This window comes from Mastigoproctus giganteus, chromosome 5, assembly GCF_048544385.1.
Source record: "Mastigoproctus giganteus isolate SK-2022 chromosome 5, ASM4854438v1, whole genome shotgun sequence".
In the NCBI taxonomy this organism is placed as follows: domain Eukaryota; kingdom Metazoa; phylum Arthropoda; class Arachnida; order Uropygi; family Thelyphonidae; genus Mastigoproctus; species Mastigoproctus giganteus.
This window is the reverse complement of record NC_143579.1, coordinates 4,347,231-4,366,901: the sequence shown is the minus strand read 5'-3', so window position 1 is coordinate 4,366,901 and position 19,671 is coordinate 4,347,231. Positions and strand designations below refer to the sequence as shown.

General features: G+C 38.3%; 1 protein-coding gene across 1 annotated transcript in view; it reads left to right on the top strand.

Moving 5' to 3' along the window:
• The window catches only part of LOC150085137 (Fanconi anemia group J protein homolog), a 331,818-nt gene that overhangs the window by 158,840 nt on the left and 153,307 nt on the right, over window positions 1–19,671 (top strand). The window contains exon 12 of the mRNA XM_090373843.1: window positions 9,296–9,431. Within this exon, the coding sequence (XP_090229969.1) occupies window positions 9,296–9,431 (136 nt within the window). The remainder of the gene's footprint in view (window positions 1–9,295; window positions 9,432–19,671) is intronic.

Genomic DNA, 19,671 nt, shown 5'->3' with positions numbered 1-19,671 from the left:
AAAGACTGAATTTGAAAATTAAATTAGACGTTTTGAAGCCAATCGATTCCGGTCGTCAACGGCAAGAGGTTGTGTGCCATAATTTAGGACTTGCAAGTTTAACTGTAAGAACAATTATAAAAAATTAATTTTATCAGCGGCAAAGATAGCTGTTCCACTGCAAGCAACTAGGACTAGGCCGGCTATTAGGATTGAAATGGAAAGACTAATTTTATTGAAGATAATATTCCAATGCAGAAGTCAGTTAAGTTAAATATTTAAAAAAAAAGAGAGAGAGAGAGAGAGAGAGATTAGCCAATATGATGATCTGAAGAAAACTCGCCTAAAAAAAAAAAAAAAAAATGTGGAACCATTTAAAACTGGTAAGGGCTGGTAGAATATATTTAAAATCCAGAGAGAAGCCGCTAGTGCTGATCAAGGAGCCGAAACTTTCAAAAAAGAACTTGTTAAAATTATTGAAGAGGGATATTATGTGTTATACTTCGCAACAAGTTTTTAACATAGGTGAAGCAGGACTTATGTGGAAACGAATGCCTAAAAGAAGTTTCATATTGAAAGAAAAAAAAACATGCCAGGTTTCAAAGAGACGAAGGATCGGTTGACTTTATTGTTGGGTTGTAACGCTGCGGGGAATTTAAAATTAATACCCCTTTTAGTTTATTTGGAACAGGGCCAAAGTTCAACTCAAAATCCACACATTTTTCATGATTAAATTCATCCATTAAATTAAATCAATTAAATTCATTATTTTAATTGGAATTTTAAGTTTACTTTTGATACGCAAGTAGTTACCACATAATTATACATATGTAATGCAGAATATTTTATATGTGCAAATATTTGAATATTAAATATTTTGACCGACATTTGTGCATCTTTTCATTACCGTTTATTGTTGATTAGGAAATATCCTATGGCACCGACCGCAGCTCACAAATACATATATTACCTTATGGGAAAGCGGCGCTCGCTTAGCGCGGATTCACTTAGCGCTCTGTTTTTCCGGAACAAATGATCAGCGTTAAGCGGGGGTCACCTGTATATCATTGACAAGACCCCATGACCTACTCTGGCAGCCTGTCTGCATCTGCTCAGAAAACTTCATAACTGACTGCACAATTACGCCCATGTGCAGCATACTGCATTTGTCAAAGTTAATCTTCAGTTGCCACTTCTCAGCCCATCTGCCCAACTTTTTCAGATCCTGTTGCAGCAGCATACTGTCATTATTTTTATTAACAACCCTGCCAACCTCTGTATCATCTGCAAACTTTGACATTAAGTTTGATATACCTTCATCAATATCATTGATAAATATACAAAACAACAATGGGCCCAACGCCGAACCCTTAGGGACACCACTAATAACATTAGTCCATGTAAAGCAGTACCCACTGATTACCACTCTCTGTCTTCTCCCACTCAACCATCCTTTTATCCATTGCCATAATGCTCCAATTTGTACAGTAGTCTTCCATGTGCAACAGTATCAAAAGCTTTCCTGAAATCCAATTATATGATATCAAAATTATTTTATGCATCCAGTTCCTTTGTGACCACATCATAGTATCCAATCAATTGATCAGACATGACTTCTCCTTGAGAAACTCATGCTGTGTCTGAATTATTACTGCTGTCTTGTCTAGATGATCCTGCAGTGCTTCTTTAACCAGTGACTCCATTATTTTCCCTGGAACAAAAGTCAAACTAACAGGTCTGTAATTACTCATGTCACCCTTTGATTTCCCTTTGAATGGATCAGTTCACCCGAGATAGTAATGTTCCTTTCCATATAATCACTGAGAATCCCACATATCCTCAGTTCTTCTATATGCATTTGCAAGAATGCTAATGGATCACCGCCACTCAGCAACACCTCGCATAATTTGTCTGAAGATTTTGCTTACCGTATATAATTTTTAATATGTATATTTTATTTATTTTGCCTGATATAATTGCATTTTTCTCCTTTACTGTAATTATGTCATATGCTATATAGATAAATTGCTTATGCGTATTGAACCGTGCAATAAGGCATCATTTTAACTACTGTAAACTCAGAAGTTCGGAAGGTCGCATCATTACTATAATGTCACCTATTGTGATTAGTTGCAACCCTCATAAGTTGCCTAGCTTTACACTTTCTAATAAGCAGCACTTCCCAAATAGAGAAGGCTGCTGCTTATTCTCAGTTAAGTGCCGCCACCTAGATGGCACAATGAGTGAGTTGGAGGACACACTGAGTGAAGAGTAGACATACAGGAAGTGAAACATTTTTACAGTATGAGAGATGCTAAAAGGCTTATGAATTGGACATAATGCGATTACTTTAAGACTGAATGTGACAATTTACTAATATATATTTTGTAATGCATTACACGTGAGGACTCTAGCTTCGAAGAAATTTGAAAAATTATTAAGTGCTTAAAAAACTTTTGGGTATAAGGTTATTCCTGTGTTGGCCAAGATTTTTGCAGCTCTGGCGAACACTAAGTTTTTATATATATTTAGTTGTTTTATTGACTTAATTGTTATACTAAATTATTTTCTATAAGTAGCTTTATAGTCCTAGTCAAACTCCTTGTTTTATTTGAATTTAGATAGCAATTTTGAAAGTTAATACTTAGTTTCCATAGATCTTACCGTTTGTAACTTGTCACCTTTCTTTTATGATATGGAATAGCGTAAGGTTTAATGTAAAATTAAAGAGCAAAATACATAGCACTGTATTAGAAATTTGTTAGATTTCTATAGTATTATAAATTAATCAGTAAAATTTATTAATCTTATTAAACTTCATTGTTAATTTAATTATACTTAAACAGAATCGTGACCCAGACTAGAGCAGCAAAGCAACAAGCACAAAGTAGCAGTAGTATTGTGGCTTGGGGGAGAGCCAGAGGGGGCGATTCTCCAATGCATCACAGTCTAAAAAAATATGCGAAATGTGAAATGTTTGCAGACCTGTCTAGAACAGGACTTAATCTAGCTAAGTAGGATGTCATTCTGTGTGCTAGGTCAGAGACTGTGAAGAAATTAGGTGCCAACTCGGCATTCTGATGGGCATATATGAGAGTTTGAGGTGTAGGATAGATGCCCTCAAAGAAATTAATATGAGGGATCCATCAAGCTCTCAGCTGCCAAACTCAACGCCACAGCTCATTCCTGTGCATCAGGCAACACAGCGGCAATTTCCAAGGCAGAAACCACAGAAACTACTTATAGTTGGTAACTATTGTCAGGGAGATGGGGAATATATTATGTGAAAGTTGATGTTATAGGGCACAAAAGGTGATATTGTTGTACATGTTGGCACTAATGACCTTAAGAGTAAGAGATCTGCAGATTTACTTAATAAGTACAGGTCAATGCTGAAAAAAAAAGTCGCGAGTTAGGATTAAATATGAATGTGTCTGCAGTTTTGCCCAGACATGAGAGGAAGGAGTATATGATGAGAGCCTTATCAATAAATTCGGCCCTGGAGAGATTTTGCAAGGCCTCACGGGTAGAATTTTTTTCTGTATGTTCTTTGATTGCTGACAGGAGAGACTGCTTCAACAGGGATGAGATACACTTAAATTAGAAAGGGTGCGAGAATATTTGCTGATGCTATCGAGGCAAAGGGAAGCGAGCAAACATTTAGCCATAATTACGGAAGCTTCCTTAGAGTCAGGGGAGGTCCCCATGGACTGGAGATGTACAAATGTATCCCCAACTCACAAAGAGGTGCAAAGATTGAAATAATTATAGACCTGTTAGTTTAACTTCTGTTCCATGGAAAATAATGGAGTCGCTGGTTAAAGAGGTGATACGGGATCACCAGACAAGGCTGCAGTACCAGTTCAGACACAGCATGTGTTTGTTAAGGGGAAGTCTTGTCTGGCCAATTTTATTGGATACTATGATGTGGTCACGAAGCAACCGGATGCAAAAAATAATTTTGATATCATATACTTGGATTTTGGGAAAGCTTTTTATACTGTTGCACATGGAAGACTACTGTGAAATTGGAGCAGTGCGGTATTAAGGATAATTGCTACAATGGATAAAGGGATGGTTGAGTGAGAGAAGACAGAGTAATAATCAATGGACACTGCTCTATGTGGACTAATGTTATTAGTAGATTCCACCCCCCCACAGGTTCGTTGCCGGTTGTTTTGTGTATTTGTCAATGATATCGATGAAGGTATATCACGCTTAATAGTAATAGAGGCATGTGATGCAAGAAAGCAAGCATATGAACTTATGTAAAAGATCCTCCTTGAATATATTTATGCTATCAATTTCCACAGCGAAGATAGAAGTTTGTTCCAGCAATTAGCCACCTGCTGGCTAAAGGCAAATTTTCGCACATCTATTCTACAGCTGTCTATCCTCAATTTGAATTTATGCCCCCTTAGGTTCATAATCCGAGCAATCACAAGAATCCCATCAGAATTCAGCATGCTCAACCCATTCAAGACCTTATACACCTCATAATAATGAGGTGTATAAGGTCTTGAGGTGTATATAAGGCAAAAATAAAACATTATTTTCCCTTTACAAAACCATGCTGAGTATCCTTGAGAATTTCAATTCGATCCAAATGATTCTGAATTCCACCCGTGATCATTGCCTCCATGATTTTCCCTACCACTGAAGTCAGACTGACAGGTCGATAATTTCCCACTTCACTCTTAGAGCCACCCTTATGTATGGGAGATACATTGGCACTTTTCCAATCCGAAGGAATCTCTCCAGAGTCTAGTGATGCTCGCATAATTAGCCTCAATGGTTCAATGCACTCACTTGCCGCCTCCCTTAAGATTATAGGGTATATTCCATCAACTCCAGGAGTCTTACTGGCCTGTAGGCTCGAAAGCTTTTTCATTAAATAATCTTGCAAAATTTCAATATCATTAATTACATATTTTTCAACTTCGCTCCCACAATTTCCCATTGCCACAAAAGATTTTTCTTCTGTAAATATCAATTATGAATCAACAGGGCTTACCTTTATTTTTTGATATAGGAAGCTTCTTTTCCAACTCTCCTTGTCCAACTCGCTAATAATTCATGGGGAAGGCGATGTCAATTTTGCAAAACATTGTCATAAAGTTAGATTTTGGAGGTCTAAACGGGCTAATAATTAAGGATCGATTTTACTTTTTGGTCCTGTGGCTGGAATTTTGAGTTAAATTTAGGGGTATAATAATTGTGTAAGGGGCGGGGGTGGGGGGTAGGGGTTGGGGTTGGGGTTGGGGTTATTCTCTACATTCCTTAAGTTGGACTAGAACTTTTCGGGGCATCATGTTCACAGGAAGAGAGTTACTCACAATTAATCCGAAACTTTTTTTCTTTCCTTATGTTGTAGTATTTGTTCTTCACGCATGCGTACAAGTGACCAATCGTCGGACAATAGGAATGGCCTACGGATATTGATTGAAGATCAATATTAAATACACCAGCTGCAACGGCAGCTGGTGTATTTAATACTATCCCCTTTCCCTTACATAAAGGTTCGATCTGGTTTGTTCTGCTCTTCTTGGCATTTATATATGTGAAGAATTCCTTATCCTCCCCCGTCTTTGCTCTGTTTGCTAGTGATTTCTCATAAACTGCCTTTGCCTGTCGAACCTTTTCTGTGGCTCTATTACAGATCATCTTGTAGCTGTTATAGGCTTCAGTACTTTTTATTGCTCTGTAACCTTTCCATGCCACCTTTTTCTGCTCAAGTAATGTGGCAACTTCACTATTCATCCAACTTGGAACCCTCCTCGTGGAGTATTTTTTTTAATGGTAAATATGCATTCAAGGCATCTGTGATTAATGTTTTAAAAGCATACCACAGTTCAAATGTATTCATTCTCTGTGCAATATCTACCCAGTTAATAGAGGTCATGTAGCACCTCATAATTTTCTAAAATTAAAACCCATTCCTTTGCCTTTTACTGCTGCTACCTCTCTCATCATTGTCCACTGTAGAACTCCGTGATTACTTCCTGCTACTGGTTCCTCTACTGTAAGCCCTGTTATGTTATCTGATTCATGGGTGATGATGAGGAGAGTTGATCAAGAATGGAGGAGGGACACTATGGAGAAGAATACATAATCTGATACTATTAATATGGTCTGAGAAAAAATCCTGGATGAATGGACACTTGGAATCATACAGCTGATTCAGAAGAAGGGTGATAATCTGCTTTGCACTAACTATATAGGTATTACATTGCTGAGCGTTACTTACAAGGTTTTGTCAGGAGTTATTTATAACAGACTGGCAACATATTCAGAGAAAATCATTGGAGAATACCAGTGTGATTTTGGACCTAATCGCTCAACTGACCAGATTTTATCTTAAGGCAGATACAGGAAAAAGCATTTGAGTACAATATACACTTATTTAACTTATATGTGGATTTCAAACAAGCTTTTGATTCACTTAACAGAGTGGAAATGATAAATGATCTCCTCCTCCTGGGCATAATCGCAAAGATTGTTAGGCTCATAAAAAAAACCACACCTTCCCATTTCACCCATTCTTGTGCCTGTGTCCAGTAACTTCTAATTTTCTGACAGCTGCCTCTAAAACCAAGTTAAATAACACAGTAGAGGCAGCTGTCAGAAAATTAGAAGTTACTGGACACAGGCACAAGAATGGGTGAAATGGGAAGGTGTGGTTTTTTTTTCTTTTGGTTGATGCTGTATAAGCTTGCTTTCTTGCATCATATGCTTCAAATAATGCTAAAGGAGTGCTGGAGAAAACAGTGGCCAAGCTTGGATAGTGAAGCACAAAGAAAAAGACTTAGGATAAATGAAGCAAAGAAAAAATATATGGAAGTCCAGAGACCAGCAGATAACATGGAAAATTTAAGAACCAGTGTCTTCTCGTTTGAGCATGTTCACAATTTTACATATCTAGGTTCGCAGATAAACTAGTCCAACTCTATGGACTAGTTTATCTGCGAACAGTGGAAACCGATGCCTCTATGCACATGAAAAACTAATGAAGTTCAGAGTATTGAACAGACATTTAAAATTAACAATATACAAAAGTCTCATTAGACAGTTCTAACCTATGGTTGTGAAGCTTGGACATTAACGAGTAAAGATGAGCAATTATTGAGAGTGTTCGAGCATAGAATTTTGTAAAAAGTCTTTCAGCCCGTACAAAATGTTGATGGATCCTGGATGATCAGAACGAACCATGAACTTGACAATCTTATTCAGGGTGCAGACATCATCAGATTTGTGAAGAATCAGAGACTTGCCTGGTTACGACATGTTATGAGAATGGATGACAGCAGAACAACTAAGAGTATAATGAAATGGAAACTTACCAGTAGGAGGGCAAGAGGAAGACCATGAAAAGATGGATGGATAATAGAAGAGGATTTAAAAAGATCATGAGAATAAGAAGTTAGAGAAGTTTGACTTATGTTAGGGCTTATTGGTGGAACATTGTTGAGAAGGCTGACCCACCCTGGGTTGTAATGCCAGAAGAAGAAGAATAATGCACTAAGGCATCATTTTAATGTGGTAAATGCAGAAAAGCAAACAGGTTTGCAAAACATCATCATTACAATAATATTTCTTGTGAAATACTCCACAAGTTGCTTAGCCTTACATTCTCAAATAATCAGTGTATCCCAAGTATTTCACTGCTTTTGTATAATACTTCAAATAGTAACCCACCAATAATGTTTTTTTTTAATTACAGGTCCTGAAGTCAACAGAGTTGTGTGAATAAGGAAAGATGACAAAATCATTCACCCTGCAGTCTTACAGTATTTAGGGGGGGAGATTCATGAAGATATGGTAATAACATTGAGATGAGGGGTGGAATGCTTCTTCCTGCTCCATGATTAAGAAGTGCCTAGCAGAATTTAAGGCCTCCGTAGCCAAGTGGGAGTGCAGTAGCACATGTCCCTTGAGTAGACCAGGGTTCAAGCCCCTGACTGCTAAATATGGTCACTCTGCCAACCCGCACTGAACCAGCATGGCAGATTATGGTCCATTTCCCTCAGCACGAATTGTTGAGGAGGCTTCCATTCTGCAGTGGGTCGATAATGGCTGCAGTTTAACTTTACCTTTAGCAGAATTTAAATGAGGAAGGTGAGAGGATCTGGAAGGTGACTCACTCTGTAGAAAGCTTGCAACATACATCAAGAAGTTGTTGACAGTGTGCATGATCTGGTGATGAGTGACATTTCAGTACATTGCCATCATCTAATGAGCATATGTACAACATAATAACAGAGGTTCTTACTAGAAAAATTGTGTCAGCACAATGGGTCCCAAAGTTGCTGACAGCAAATCAGAAATGCAAAAATGTTGTCAAGTCAAGTGAACATTTGCATTATTTTCAAGAAGATCCAGTAAATTTCCTTGCAAGATTTGTAACCATGGATGAGATGTGGATCCAACACTGCAGCCAGAGACTGTGTTTCCACTGTTTGGACCAGTTCAAACAGTGGAAACATAGCCAAAGAAAGCCAAGTCAATTCCTTCTGCTGGCTAGGTGATGGTATCCATTTTTGGGACGTTGACGGAATGATAGTTGATTACCTTCAGAAAGTCAGTCAAGACAGTCACAGAGGCAGATTATGCAGATTTTGAGGTGTTTGCCTGAAAACATCAGGACAAACGCCGAGGGAAAATTCAGAAAAGGCTCCTTGTACCACCAGGACAAAGCACTTACTCACAAAAGTTTCATTCTCATGGTTGCATTGCATGAATGCAGCCTTGAAAATTGGACCATCCCCCATATTCACCAGATATAGAACCATCTGGCTTTAACCTATTTCCCTAATTTTAAAAAATACCTGGCTGGCATTTTTCCCACTTATAGTGATGTAATTGCTGCAGTAGATGCATTCCTGGAGGCCCAAGAGAATCAATGCACTGCAGCATTAGTGGCAAAAAAGTGTATTGACTCCAAAGGGGACTATGTAGAAAAGTAACATTACCTAACAGACTCCTCAAGTAAACCCTTCAAACTCAATCCATGAAATTTCCAAATGCCCTTCATATCCCTGTCTATTTGAGAGTGCAAGGCTAGGCAACTCACTGTGAAGGATTTCACAATATGAGATGTTATAGAATGATGTTATTTTGCTTACTTATTTATGTGCCTACTACTTAATATGCATTAGTAAGCATACTAATTCTCTCAGTCAGAAGCCTTAAAGGCCATAAGTTGCATTATATAAATTGCTTACTTGCATAATTTTTTTATCACTGATCATATTAAATGATTTTATAATATTCAAAACATATAGTTGTTATTATTTCAATTTTTTTTTTTTTTTTTTAGTTGGATATCAGAATTAAAAACAACATCTTTTTGTTTGATGAAGCTCATAATATTGAAGATGTTGCCCGAGAAGCTGCTAGTATTACTATTACACAAGAGCAACTTCCAGCAGCTATTCGTGATCTTGAAAATATGGGTATGTATACTATAATTAATTTTTAATGTGATTGACCCTTCAGCTGCTATTCTCTAAACCATTGGTTCTCAATCCTAAAAAGTTTTAATTCTAACTGTAAGGTTTGCATCAATATTTTATAGAACAGGTAAAAAAAGATGCAAAAAAAGTGTTACAAAAATGCATTGATCTCTCAAATTGTAAATCCACCATATGGTGCATTGCTAATACTTTCCTTAAAAGAGAGATATAATGCTATTTAGTGTGTGGTGCCCTTCCTACACTTATTAATGCATATTGAGTAGTGCACATTGCCATCTCAAATACACTGACAACCCAATAGTGGTATTATGCTGTATTTTAGGTACCTGTCCTGCCAGTAAACACCAAAATAATGTTATTTGTTAGTAGCACTTCATGCTGATAAGTAATGGTGTAGCTTTTATTTGCAAAGTGGACGGGGTTTCAAAGGGTGAAGTGAGTAATTATAGACCAGTAAGATTTCTGTTCTTGGAAAGGTAAGGTAGTCAATAGCTAAAGAACTAAAGAAGTCTTGCGGCCCTGAGTGCCAAGCGATCAAAGAACTAAAGAAGTCTTGCGGCCCTGAGTGCCAAGCGATCTTTCTAGTGTGATTTTCTAGCATTTTACCTAGGGCAAGTACTAGTGCTTTAATAAACCCTCCACTGCTCACAGTGTTACTGCCAGCCCTGCTTGCAATGTACTGCTCTCTTCTTGTGCTGATTGCTTGGTCACTGGTTGGCACCGCTCCTGTCTCCATGTGGCAGGGCCGGTAACCTGGGTGAAGAAAGTCCCTCTCCCGGGGCTAAAAGGAGCAAACATGGACTTGAATAATTTTCCTTCCTTAGAGCTTTCAAGCTGAAGACCGGAAATGTCCGATGTCACATGATTCTAATCAATCAAAAAGTCTTTGAAGAGAAGCGCAGTGCAACGAAATGCCAAACTTTCTGGTGACACACCCTCTTTCCACCCAGCCTGTGGGCAAGTTATCACCTTTTGTGGTCCAAAGATATTTGGAATCCATTGCTGGAACAACAAAAATCATTAAAAGATTACAGTCCGGAGACCTGATTAAAACAGCCAACTCAAAACATTCCCCGTGGCTGCTCAAAAGAACGACATTCAGTGGTTTGCCAGTATCTATCACTCCCCACAATACATTAAATTCCTCAAAGGGTGTCATTGCAGAGTGTGACCTACTTACAGTATCTGAAGAGGAATTATTTCAGAAACTGAGCAATCAAAAAGTAACTAGCGCCAAATGTATAATAACCAAGAAAGATGGAAATCTTGATCCATAATTTTAACTTTTAGCACCACAGATTTGCTATCCTCAGTAAAAGCTGGCTATTTAAACTGCCGAATTCGGCCTTATATCCCAAATCTCATTCGTTGTTTCAAATGCCAAAAATGTGGACACTCCCAGCAAGCTGTAGAGGTGATGCCATTTGTCCTATTTGTGGCTTCAATGAGATTACACAAGCAGATTGTTCAGCCTCAACTCCCGTTTGCCCCAACTGTAAAGAAAGTCATCCAGCCTACTCTAAATCATGTGAAATGTGGAAAATAGGAAAGAAAATATAAAAATATAAAATTGAACATAAAGTCACGTACCATTAGGCACGCAGATAAGTTATATCAACCGCGCCCAGTCATTCTTTAGCATTTAGCATTAGTAAAGGCACATGATGCAAGAAAGTAAGCTTATATACCATCAGCCAAAAAAAACAAAAAAACTCATTTCGCCCATCTATTTGCTCCAAGTGTTTGTCTAGTTCTGCCTTGAATCTATTTAAACTATCAACTTCTACGACAGATGGAAGTTTGTTCCAGCAAGCAAAACCCACTGGCTAAAGGCAAACTTCCACACATCTATCTTAAAACTGCCTTTCCACAATTTGAAATTGTGCCCTCTCAGGTGATTATTCTGAGCAAGAGAACGAATCCCATCAGCATTGAGCATGCTCAAACCATTCAAGGCTTTATACATATCAATCAGATCACCTCGCAGGTGCCTAGTTTCCAGACACTGTAATTTGCAAAACTTAAGCCTTTCTTCATAAGAGCAACCCTTTGTTCCATTCACTAATCTTGTTGCCCTTCTCTGTACTCATTCCAGCAGCTGTACATACTTCTGAAAATTAGGCCTCCAGACTTATTATATACAGTACTCAAGGTACTGTATTATCCTGAGCCTTCTATAATTCCCGCTCTCTCTTTCAAAACAGTCCGAACACGTGCCGCACCAGCCAACATCCATTTACTGTCCAACTTCAAACTCACAGAACCAACTTTTCATCTTCCTCGTTTATTCATTCAACTGCAGTTTTCTGGAACAACCTTCCTTCGTACGTATTTCCTGAAAAATTAGTCTACAGAAGTTCAAGTCCAATGTCAACAAATATCTTCTTTCATCTTCTGAACCTGCAACCCAAGCACGGTACGAAGTACTATAGCTTCTAATACCTCTCGTGTTTGGGGTTTAAAAAAAAAAAAAAATCAGATTGGCCATTGATCTCTCTCTAACAAATCCACGCTGTGATTTCTGTATAACCACATTACTCTCAAGACGATCTTGCAATACTTCTGTTGTTGTTGTGTGGGTATATAGCTATATAGTGCTTATGTGGTGCTTGTATGGGTTTAATGGTGCTTATGCACCATTAAACCCATACAAGCATCACAAAAAAAAAAGCACTATATAGCTATAATGCGTTGACTCATTTATAATATAAGGAAATGAGAAATTTTCAAATCAGAAATGATTAAAAAATCCAGTTTGCTTGAGGTAGTTGAAAAATTCGGAAATATTTGCCTTGTCACCAATGAGATTCTCTAAAGTTATTGGTTTATCAAGATTTACCAGAATAGCAGGGTTGAAGTTCTGTCTTGCCTATAGTAGGGGCAGTCAATGAGAATGTGTTAACAGTCAGATTTATATAACAATGTGGACACTGTGGTGGATCGTCTCCTGTGAGTAAATAAAGATGGGTATGACCTATTTTTGTCCTTGAAAGGACTACTTCTTGTCTTGATGTACGGACACTGGAGCACCAAATTTTTGGATCATGTTAAAATTGAAAGAGTTTATTATTTGTTTGAGAGTGCCATATTGCTGCCCATTCTGACAAGCATGCAGCTTGAATAGTTAATAGTCTGAGGGTGGAACAGGGATATTTATTAAGTCTAAGGTAGTTGGATTTTTTGCAGCTTTATCAGCCAGTTCATTGCCCAAAATATCAGAATGTGCTGGAATCCAACAGAAGATGTTGATGGCGTTCTTCAGTTTTTAATATATACTTCATATCTCATCTATAACTGAGTGAACTTTATCTGAGGAATTACATAAAGTCATGATTGAACTAAACGAGTCAGTGCAAATAACAGATTTTAAAGAGCAATCAGAACAGAGATTTTGTAAGGCCAGTTTAATTGCATATAATTCAGCTGAGAAGATACTGAATTCAGATGGAAGGGATATTGAAATAACGGTATTCAGAAATGCAGCTGCTCCAACTTTTGAATTAGATTTAGAGCCATCTGTATAAATTGGACAAAAATCAATATATCTTTGAGTGTGAACTGCATGAAGTTGTTTGATATTTGATGCTTGTAAAATGCCCTTTCCCTATTGGCAGAGGTAAGTGTCACAAGTCACTAGAGGAAGAGAAGCCCATGGTGGTTGACAGCAAGTTACTACCTGTTGTGCGGAATGAATGGAAACATTCCAAACTTCCATCAGTTCAAGAAGGCGAAGACCAGCTGGCTTCACTATGCTGGATTTATTTCTGAAGATGTTTTCTAATGGTGGATGGAACAAGTATGACTGAATGGGACGTGAGGCACAACTTTGTATTTTGACAACATATTTCAGTAACAGTGTTTTCCTACGTAAAGTCAGTGGGGGCTCATGGACATCACTGTATAGCCTATGCACTGGTGATGTTCTGAAAGCACTGTGTTGAATGGGATCAAGCCAGTGCAATGCACTCATTCTGGCTGAATCATATATGGGAGCTCCATAATCAAGACGAGATCTGATTAATGCCCTGTATAAACGAAGCAGAGAGGTACAATCTGCAACCCATGTTTGGGTGGATAAAGCTTTGAGTATGTTTAGCTTTTTCAGACATGAAGTACGTACATTTTTAATATGATCTAAGAAGTTTAATTTCTTGTCACGGATTAATCCCAGGAATCTGATGTTATTAGTGACTGGAATGGAGACATTGGAAATTTTAAGTTCAGGATCTGGATGAAATTTGCATTGTCTACAAAAGTGGATAGCAATTGTTTTCTGCTGTGAGAGTCGATAGCCATTGAGGCTGGCCCATTGTATTTTATTAAGTGATATTTGAAGCTTCCTTTCAATAGATCTCATGTTTTGGGAATGATAGGAGATGGATAGGTCATCTGCATAAAGGTAAATCTCAAGCTGTTTAATGATAGAATCTGTTCTAAGAGTGGCACTCAGTACTGATCCCTGCGGAACACCTTCTTCCTGAATGAATGTTGCAGAAAGGGCATGCTGGTATCAAACTTGGAACAATCTAGTATATAGAAAATTCTTCACAAATATAGGAAGGTTGCCCCATAGACCAAAGGAGTAAAAATCTTTAAGTATTCCATGTCGCCAGGTGGTGTCAAAAGCCTTCTCTATATCTATTGATACCATTATTAGATGTTCATGTTTAACAAAGGCATTACGGATGGCAAATTCAGCCTTCACCGTGAGATCCAAGCATGGCCTGTTTTGACAAAAGCCATGTTGATTGTGGCTCATTAGCTGTTCTGACTCAATGATCCAGATGAGTCTGCTGTGGACAATTTTCAAGGATTTTGCTGAGACAGCTTAAGAGATATTGGTCTATAGCTATGGGGGGGGGTTGGATCTTTTCCAGGTTTTAGGAAAGCCAAAACAGTAGAATGATGCCAAGAAACTGGATAAACATTTTCTAAAAAAAATACGGTTATAAAAGACCAGGAGGAGGTGCAAAGCTTTGTCATTAAGATGTTGTAGCATGACATAATAGATCCCATCTGGTCCAGCAGCACCATTGTGGGCTGTTCTAATGGCATGCAAGAATTCAGAAAATTGTAGAGGTTTATTATATGGTAATATGAGGGCAGTTTGAAAGTTAATAGAGTGCAGTACGGCAGTGTTTTTAATTTGCTGAAAGATGTACTATACGCTGATGGTGCAGAGATTTCAGCAAAAGTACTGCCCAAAGCATTAGCTATATCTAAAAGACTAGACAGATCTTGCCCATTCCAGGAGAGGATTGGAGAAGGTACAGTAAGAAACTTACCAGAAAGCTGGCTAATTTTATTCCATATTATTTTGGTGTCAGTGTTTTTGTTAATGCTTGATGCAAAACGGGTCCAGGAATCTTTCTTGGCTTGTCTTTGTATTAAACGTAATTTTTCCCTTAGCTTCTTATAATTAATGAGATTGGCTGTAGTTGGATATTGTCGAAACAAATTCCAGGCTTTAGTTTTTGGTTTCTCTGCTTTTGTGCAATCCTCATTCCACCAGGAATTATAATGTTTTCAGCCCTGGGGTGTTTGATAATGGTACTGCATCTTTAGCTGCTTTTAGGAGATGCGACGTGATGTAAGCTGTCACATTATCAATATGCTGTAGGCGGATTTTTTCCTCATCAAGAGAGATAGAGGACTGAAATTTTGTCCAGTTTGCTCGGACAAATTGGCATTTCCTGCAGGATTTCATCAAAGGAGTCTGTGCTATTAAAAAGTTGCATACGATTGGAAAGTGGTCGCTGCTTACGGAATCCTTTATTACATACCACTCTATTGTGAGGACCAGTACTGGAGAACAAATTGAAAGATTTATTGCTGAGGTGTGTCCATTTTGGAGCTGTACGTGAGTGTGTGTGTGTGCTAGTATTGAGTATTGTGAGGTTTTGTGCCTCTAGAAAGCTTTCAATGAGTCAACTACGTCTATCTAGTTTAGGGTTGCCCCATAAGAGGTGGTGCCCGGTAAAATCACCTAATATACAGAGAGGTAGAGGTATCTGTGTCAAGAGATCTTCAAGCTCTTTTAAAGAGTAATTATGGGTTGGCGGCAGGTAGATTGAGACAAGTGTTACTGAAATGTGAAAAGTGATACGAACAGCAACAGCTTCTATTTCAGTCTGAAGTGGGATATGTTTAGTCGGGATCTTTGAATTTACTAGAATTGCTACACCACCGTGGGCCGCATTTGCTGTATTACGATCTCTTCGGTAAAGGCAATAGTTCTTTATCAAAGGAGAAATTTGCGAGGTTAGGTAAGTTTCCTGAAGACAAAGGGGCAACTGGAGAATATCGGTTAATTAAGTCTTTAATATCGTTTGTGTTGCAATGAAAGCCTCTGCAGTTCCACTGTAAAACATTATGCATCATTTAGGTTTAGTTGAGGAGCATTTTTTTTTCGATCTTTTTTTGGGAAGATAGGGCATCCAGTATCCATAGTTTTGCATGCATGCAGTTCTAGTATGGGTTCCTCTTTATCTGAGTGTGCATCTGTTTCCATACTATTGTTGGGCGATTCAGTTTTATTGTTGTCTTCAGTATATTTCAATTTTTCTTTGTTATGTGGGACCGTCGGAGAATCAGCTGGGATGCTGATTGGAGTGCTGGTTGCTTCACTGATTTTAGCTTGAGATGTGTCTTTTCCAGAGTTCGATAGTGTACTTTTAACCCCGTTAGCTAGAGATATGCTGGGTGGTATTGATACATCTGTTTGAACTTCTGTTGAACAAGAGCTTTGAGTGTGAGATGCACAAGAACCATATTTACCAGTCAGGGGCTTCAACCCCAGTCTACTCAAAGAGCATGTGCTACTCCACTTCCACTCCTGACCACAAGGCTACGGAGGCCTGTAAAGGGATTAGTCTACTCAAAGCATTAGAATTTGCATAGAAACATAATAAAACTCATAAATATATTTGTCAAAAAAATAAATAAATAAATAAATAATAAATAAAAATTTGCTTTGAAGGTTTGATGGCTTTATGTTTTCGGTTAAGAGCATTTTAGAAATATCAGTGCTATTTTGCTTTTCTTCATGTATTAAACTGAAAAACTAAACTAATAACATTTCACATTTTAACTTTTTTTCATATTTGTTAGTTCTGAGCATGAATACTTTCTATTAATATTTTCATAAATAGAAGCACAGATAAAATAATTTTCCTGGTTATTACAATTATTATTAATGTAAATTGGGGTATCAATACTAGTGGCATATGATGCAAGAAAGCGGGTTTATATATCATCGGCCAGAAATGGGGGGGAAGGACACCTTTCATTCCACCTGTCCATTCCTTACAATAGCTTTTGGCTGCCTCCGTAGCCAGGTGGGCAGGAGCAGCAGTGCGTAGCACACGCTTCTTGATTAGACCGGGGTTCAAGCCCGTGACTACCAAATACGGAGGATGTGGAAAGGTCAGGAAATGACCACTGCATATCACTGGTTGATGAAAGTCATCTACCACCTGTACTGCCTGGTAACATAGAGGGGCAGATTCCTCCATGTGGTTTGGGTGCCACACCTCGACCCCTGCTTATGTTGGTTCACACCTGTGTGGTTACCCACCATGTACTTGTGCATGGAGGTTATACCCATTATTACTAACAGTCCCACCATCGTGAAGGTGCAAGCAGAGGATTTGGCTGTCACAGACCGTCCGGACTTTGCCTAAATTGGGTTCACTTGACTTGAGTGTCACCCGAATATCAGTTCCATCACTGTTTCAGACTCCCAGGTAGCAAGTACAGCTTGTCTGGCATATCTGAGAGAATGTCTGTGACAACCTCAAGGACCAAGGATTAGCTACTATGACACAGTAACAAAGAAACTGGATGCAAATAATTTTGACATTATAGACTTCAGTGAAGCTTTTAACACTGTTCTACATGAAAGACTGCTGTAAAAATTGGAACTGTGTGGCATTGGGGACAAGTTATGGCTATAGATAAAGGAATGGTCAAGTGTGAAAAAATAGGGTGGTTATAAATGAACACTGCTTTTCCTGGACTAATATTATTAGTGGATTATCTAAGAGTTCAGTGCTGTATCCCTTACTGTTTTCAGTATTTATTAACAATATTGATGAAGGCATATCAAGCTTACTGAGAGATCATAATTGAAATGATTGATTATTGCATTTCCATAACTGATTATGGATTTTCAATAATTGAATCAATCCATAATTAGAAATCTAGCAGATTAATGTTGGGGGGGGGGAGGGATTTGGCTGAGACAGGTTTCAGACAGTTTTTAATGAAAATTTTGAAAATGAAAGTTTTGGTATGAATAAATGTCAGTTCAAATCCCCCCACTGGCATTTTTTTTACTCATTAGCAAAATGTACTTGATGCTTAACAACAGTGAACATGTCAAAAATAAAACTTAACACCATTAACTTGCATGGTTTTAACATTAACAGTAAACAGTTGAATGCATTTTCCTGACAAATCTCCTTAAACTTGGATATAAACTTTAAAATAAATCACACTTTACACGTGAACCTTTCCAAGTTACACCATTGCAGCATCCTCGTATTGCAACAATCCATCTGGCAACACATGATATCTCTGACTTTTACATAATTCACTTGATGTAATTCTACTCATTTGATCATATGTGTATGTCATTTGCAGTTTCAGTGGTGCCCTCTTTTATTCATAAAGTGTTAGTAAATAAATTTGATGAATTTGAGGTGATGATCAAAACATCAAATATCTGCATTCCTTATATCACACATGATTTCTAGGTGGTAGATGACTCTCATCAACCAGTGCAATACCACCACTTTGCTTATTGGAGGCTTGAAGTGGTGGAACCCATGTTTAGTCTCTAGAGCTAAGTTCCGGTCAACCCTTCCCTATCTCTTCCATCATGCAGTATGATTGATGACTTTTTAGGTTATGATGAACATCGTGGAGAGATCCAATATTCCTTACATTTCGAGGGTACAGCTCTAAAGTGGTGTTCGCATGCTGGCCACTAGTTAGTACACCGGACCGAACCTATTGGTAACTCTCTAGGAGGCTTCTGGATCAGCTAGAGTATAATCTTGCTACCTCTACTTTGCCAGATAGTGACTGGAGGGAGTCCGAGTAGCGTGTATGCGGGGAGCATTGTCGAGGCCACGTTATATCAAGGGTCTGGGTATATTCTTACCATGTGTATGCCATATCCAAAAATTTCATTACTTCATACACCATGTTCCACCAACTTTTTCTTACTATTGAATACACCATGAATTGTCAAACTAATAGAGCAAGCTTATCTGCGAAAAGATCTAAACCTCTCAAGAACTTTCTAATTCATTTCACAAATATACGTGGTCTCAATTCTAATCATAATGATGTCCATTTCCACTTGCAGTCTGCCAAACCCCGTGTCCTTTTTCTGACAGAATCTCAGTTATCGGTTGATTCAGCTACTGCTCATCTCAGATGCCCAAATTATTCGCTGTATGATTCCTTTCGCCTCAAAGGTGGTACTTGTGCATATGTCCGTTCTGATATTCCCTGTCAGAGACTTGGCAATTTGGAATCCACTCTCTTTGATCTTCTCTGGCATAAAATCTCTCTACCTCATTGTGTCAAATTCATCTGTTGTCTCTACCGTTCTCCAAACTCCACTCCGTCACCACCAAATATGGAGGATGCGGAAAGGTCAGGGAATGACCACCGCATATCGGCCTTAGTTGCTAATGCTCCTAAAAAAAAAAAAACAAAATAACCAAACTCCACTAAACACTTGGAGCTCTTTGACTTCCTCTCTTTGCAACTTGACTTTCTCCAGTCCAACTTTCCTAACCGTGAGGTAATTTTCCTTGGTGATTTTAATGTTCACAACTCCAGCTGGCTTCCGTTTTCTAGTCACACTGACCCAGCTGGTCGAGATTTTGAGGCTTTTGCAATTACTAATGACCATACACAGATTGTTCATTTACCTACAAGAATACTGGACAACCTAATGATACAGCCAACACGTTTGATCTTTTTTTCACAAACAACCCTTCTAAGTACAAGGTTGAAGTGAGAGGTCCTTTAGGCACTTTAGATCACAACTTGGTGATTGTCTCTTCTCCAATGGAACCTTTATCTCATGGCTATTAAAAACCTTGTGTTGTTTGGCATTACAAGAATGCAAAATGGGATGACCTGCAAGATTTCTTTTCTTCTTTTCCTTGGTCGGATTACTGTTTCAAAACTTCTGATGTCA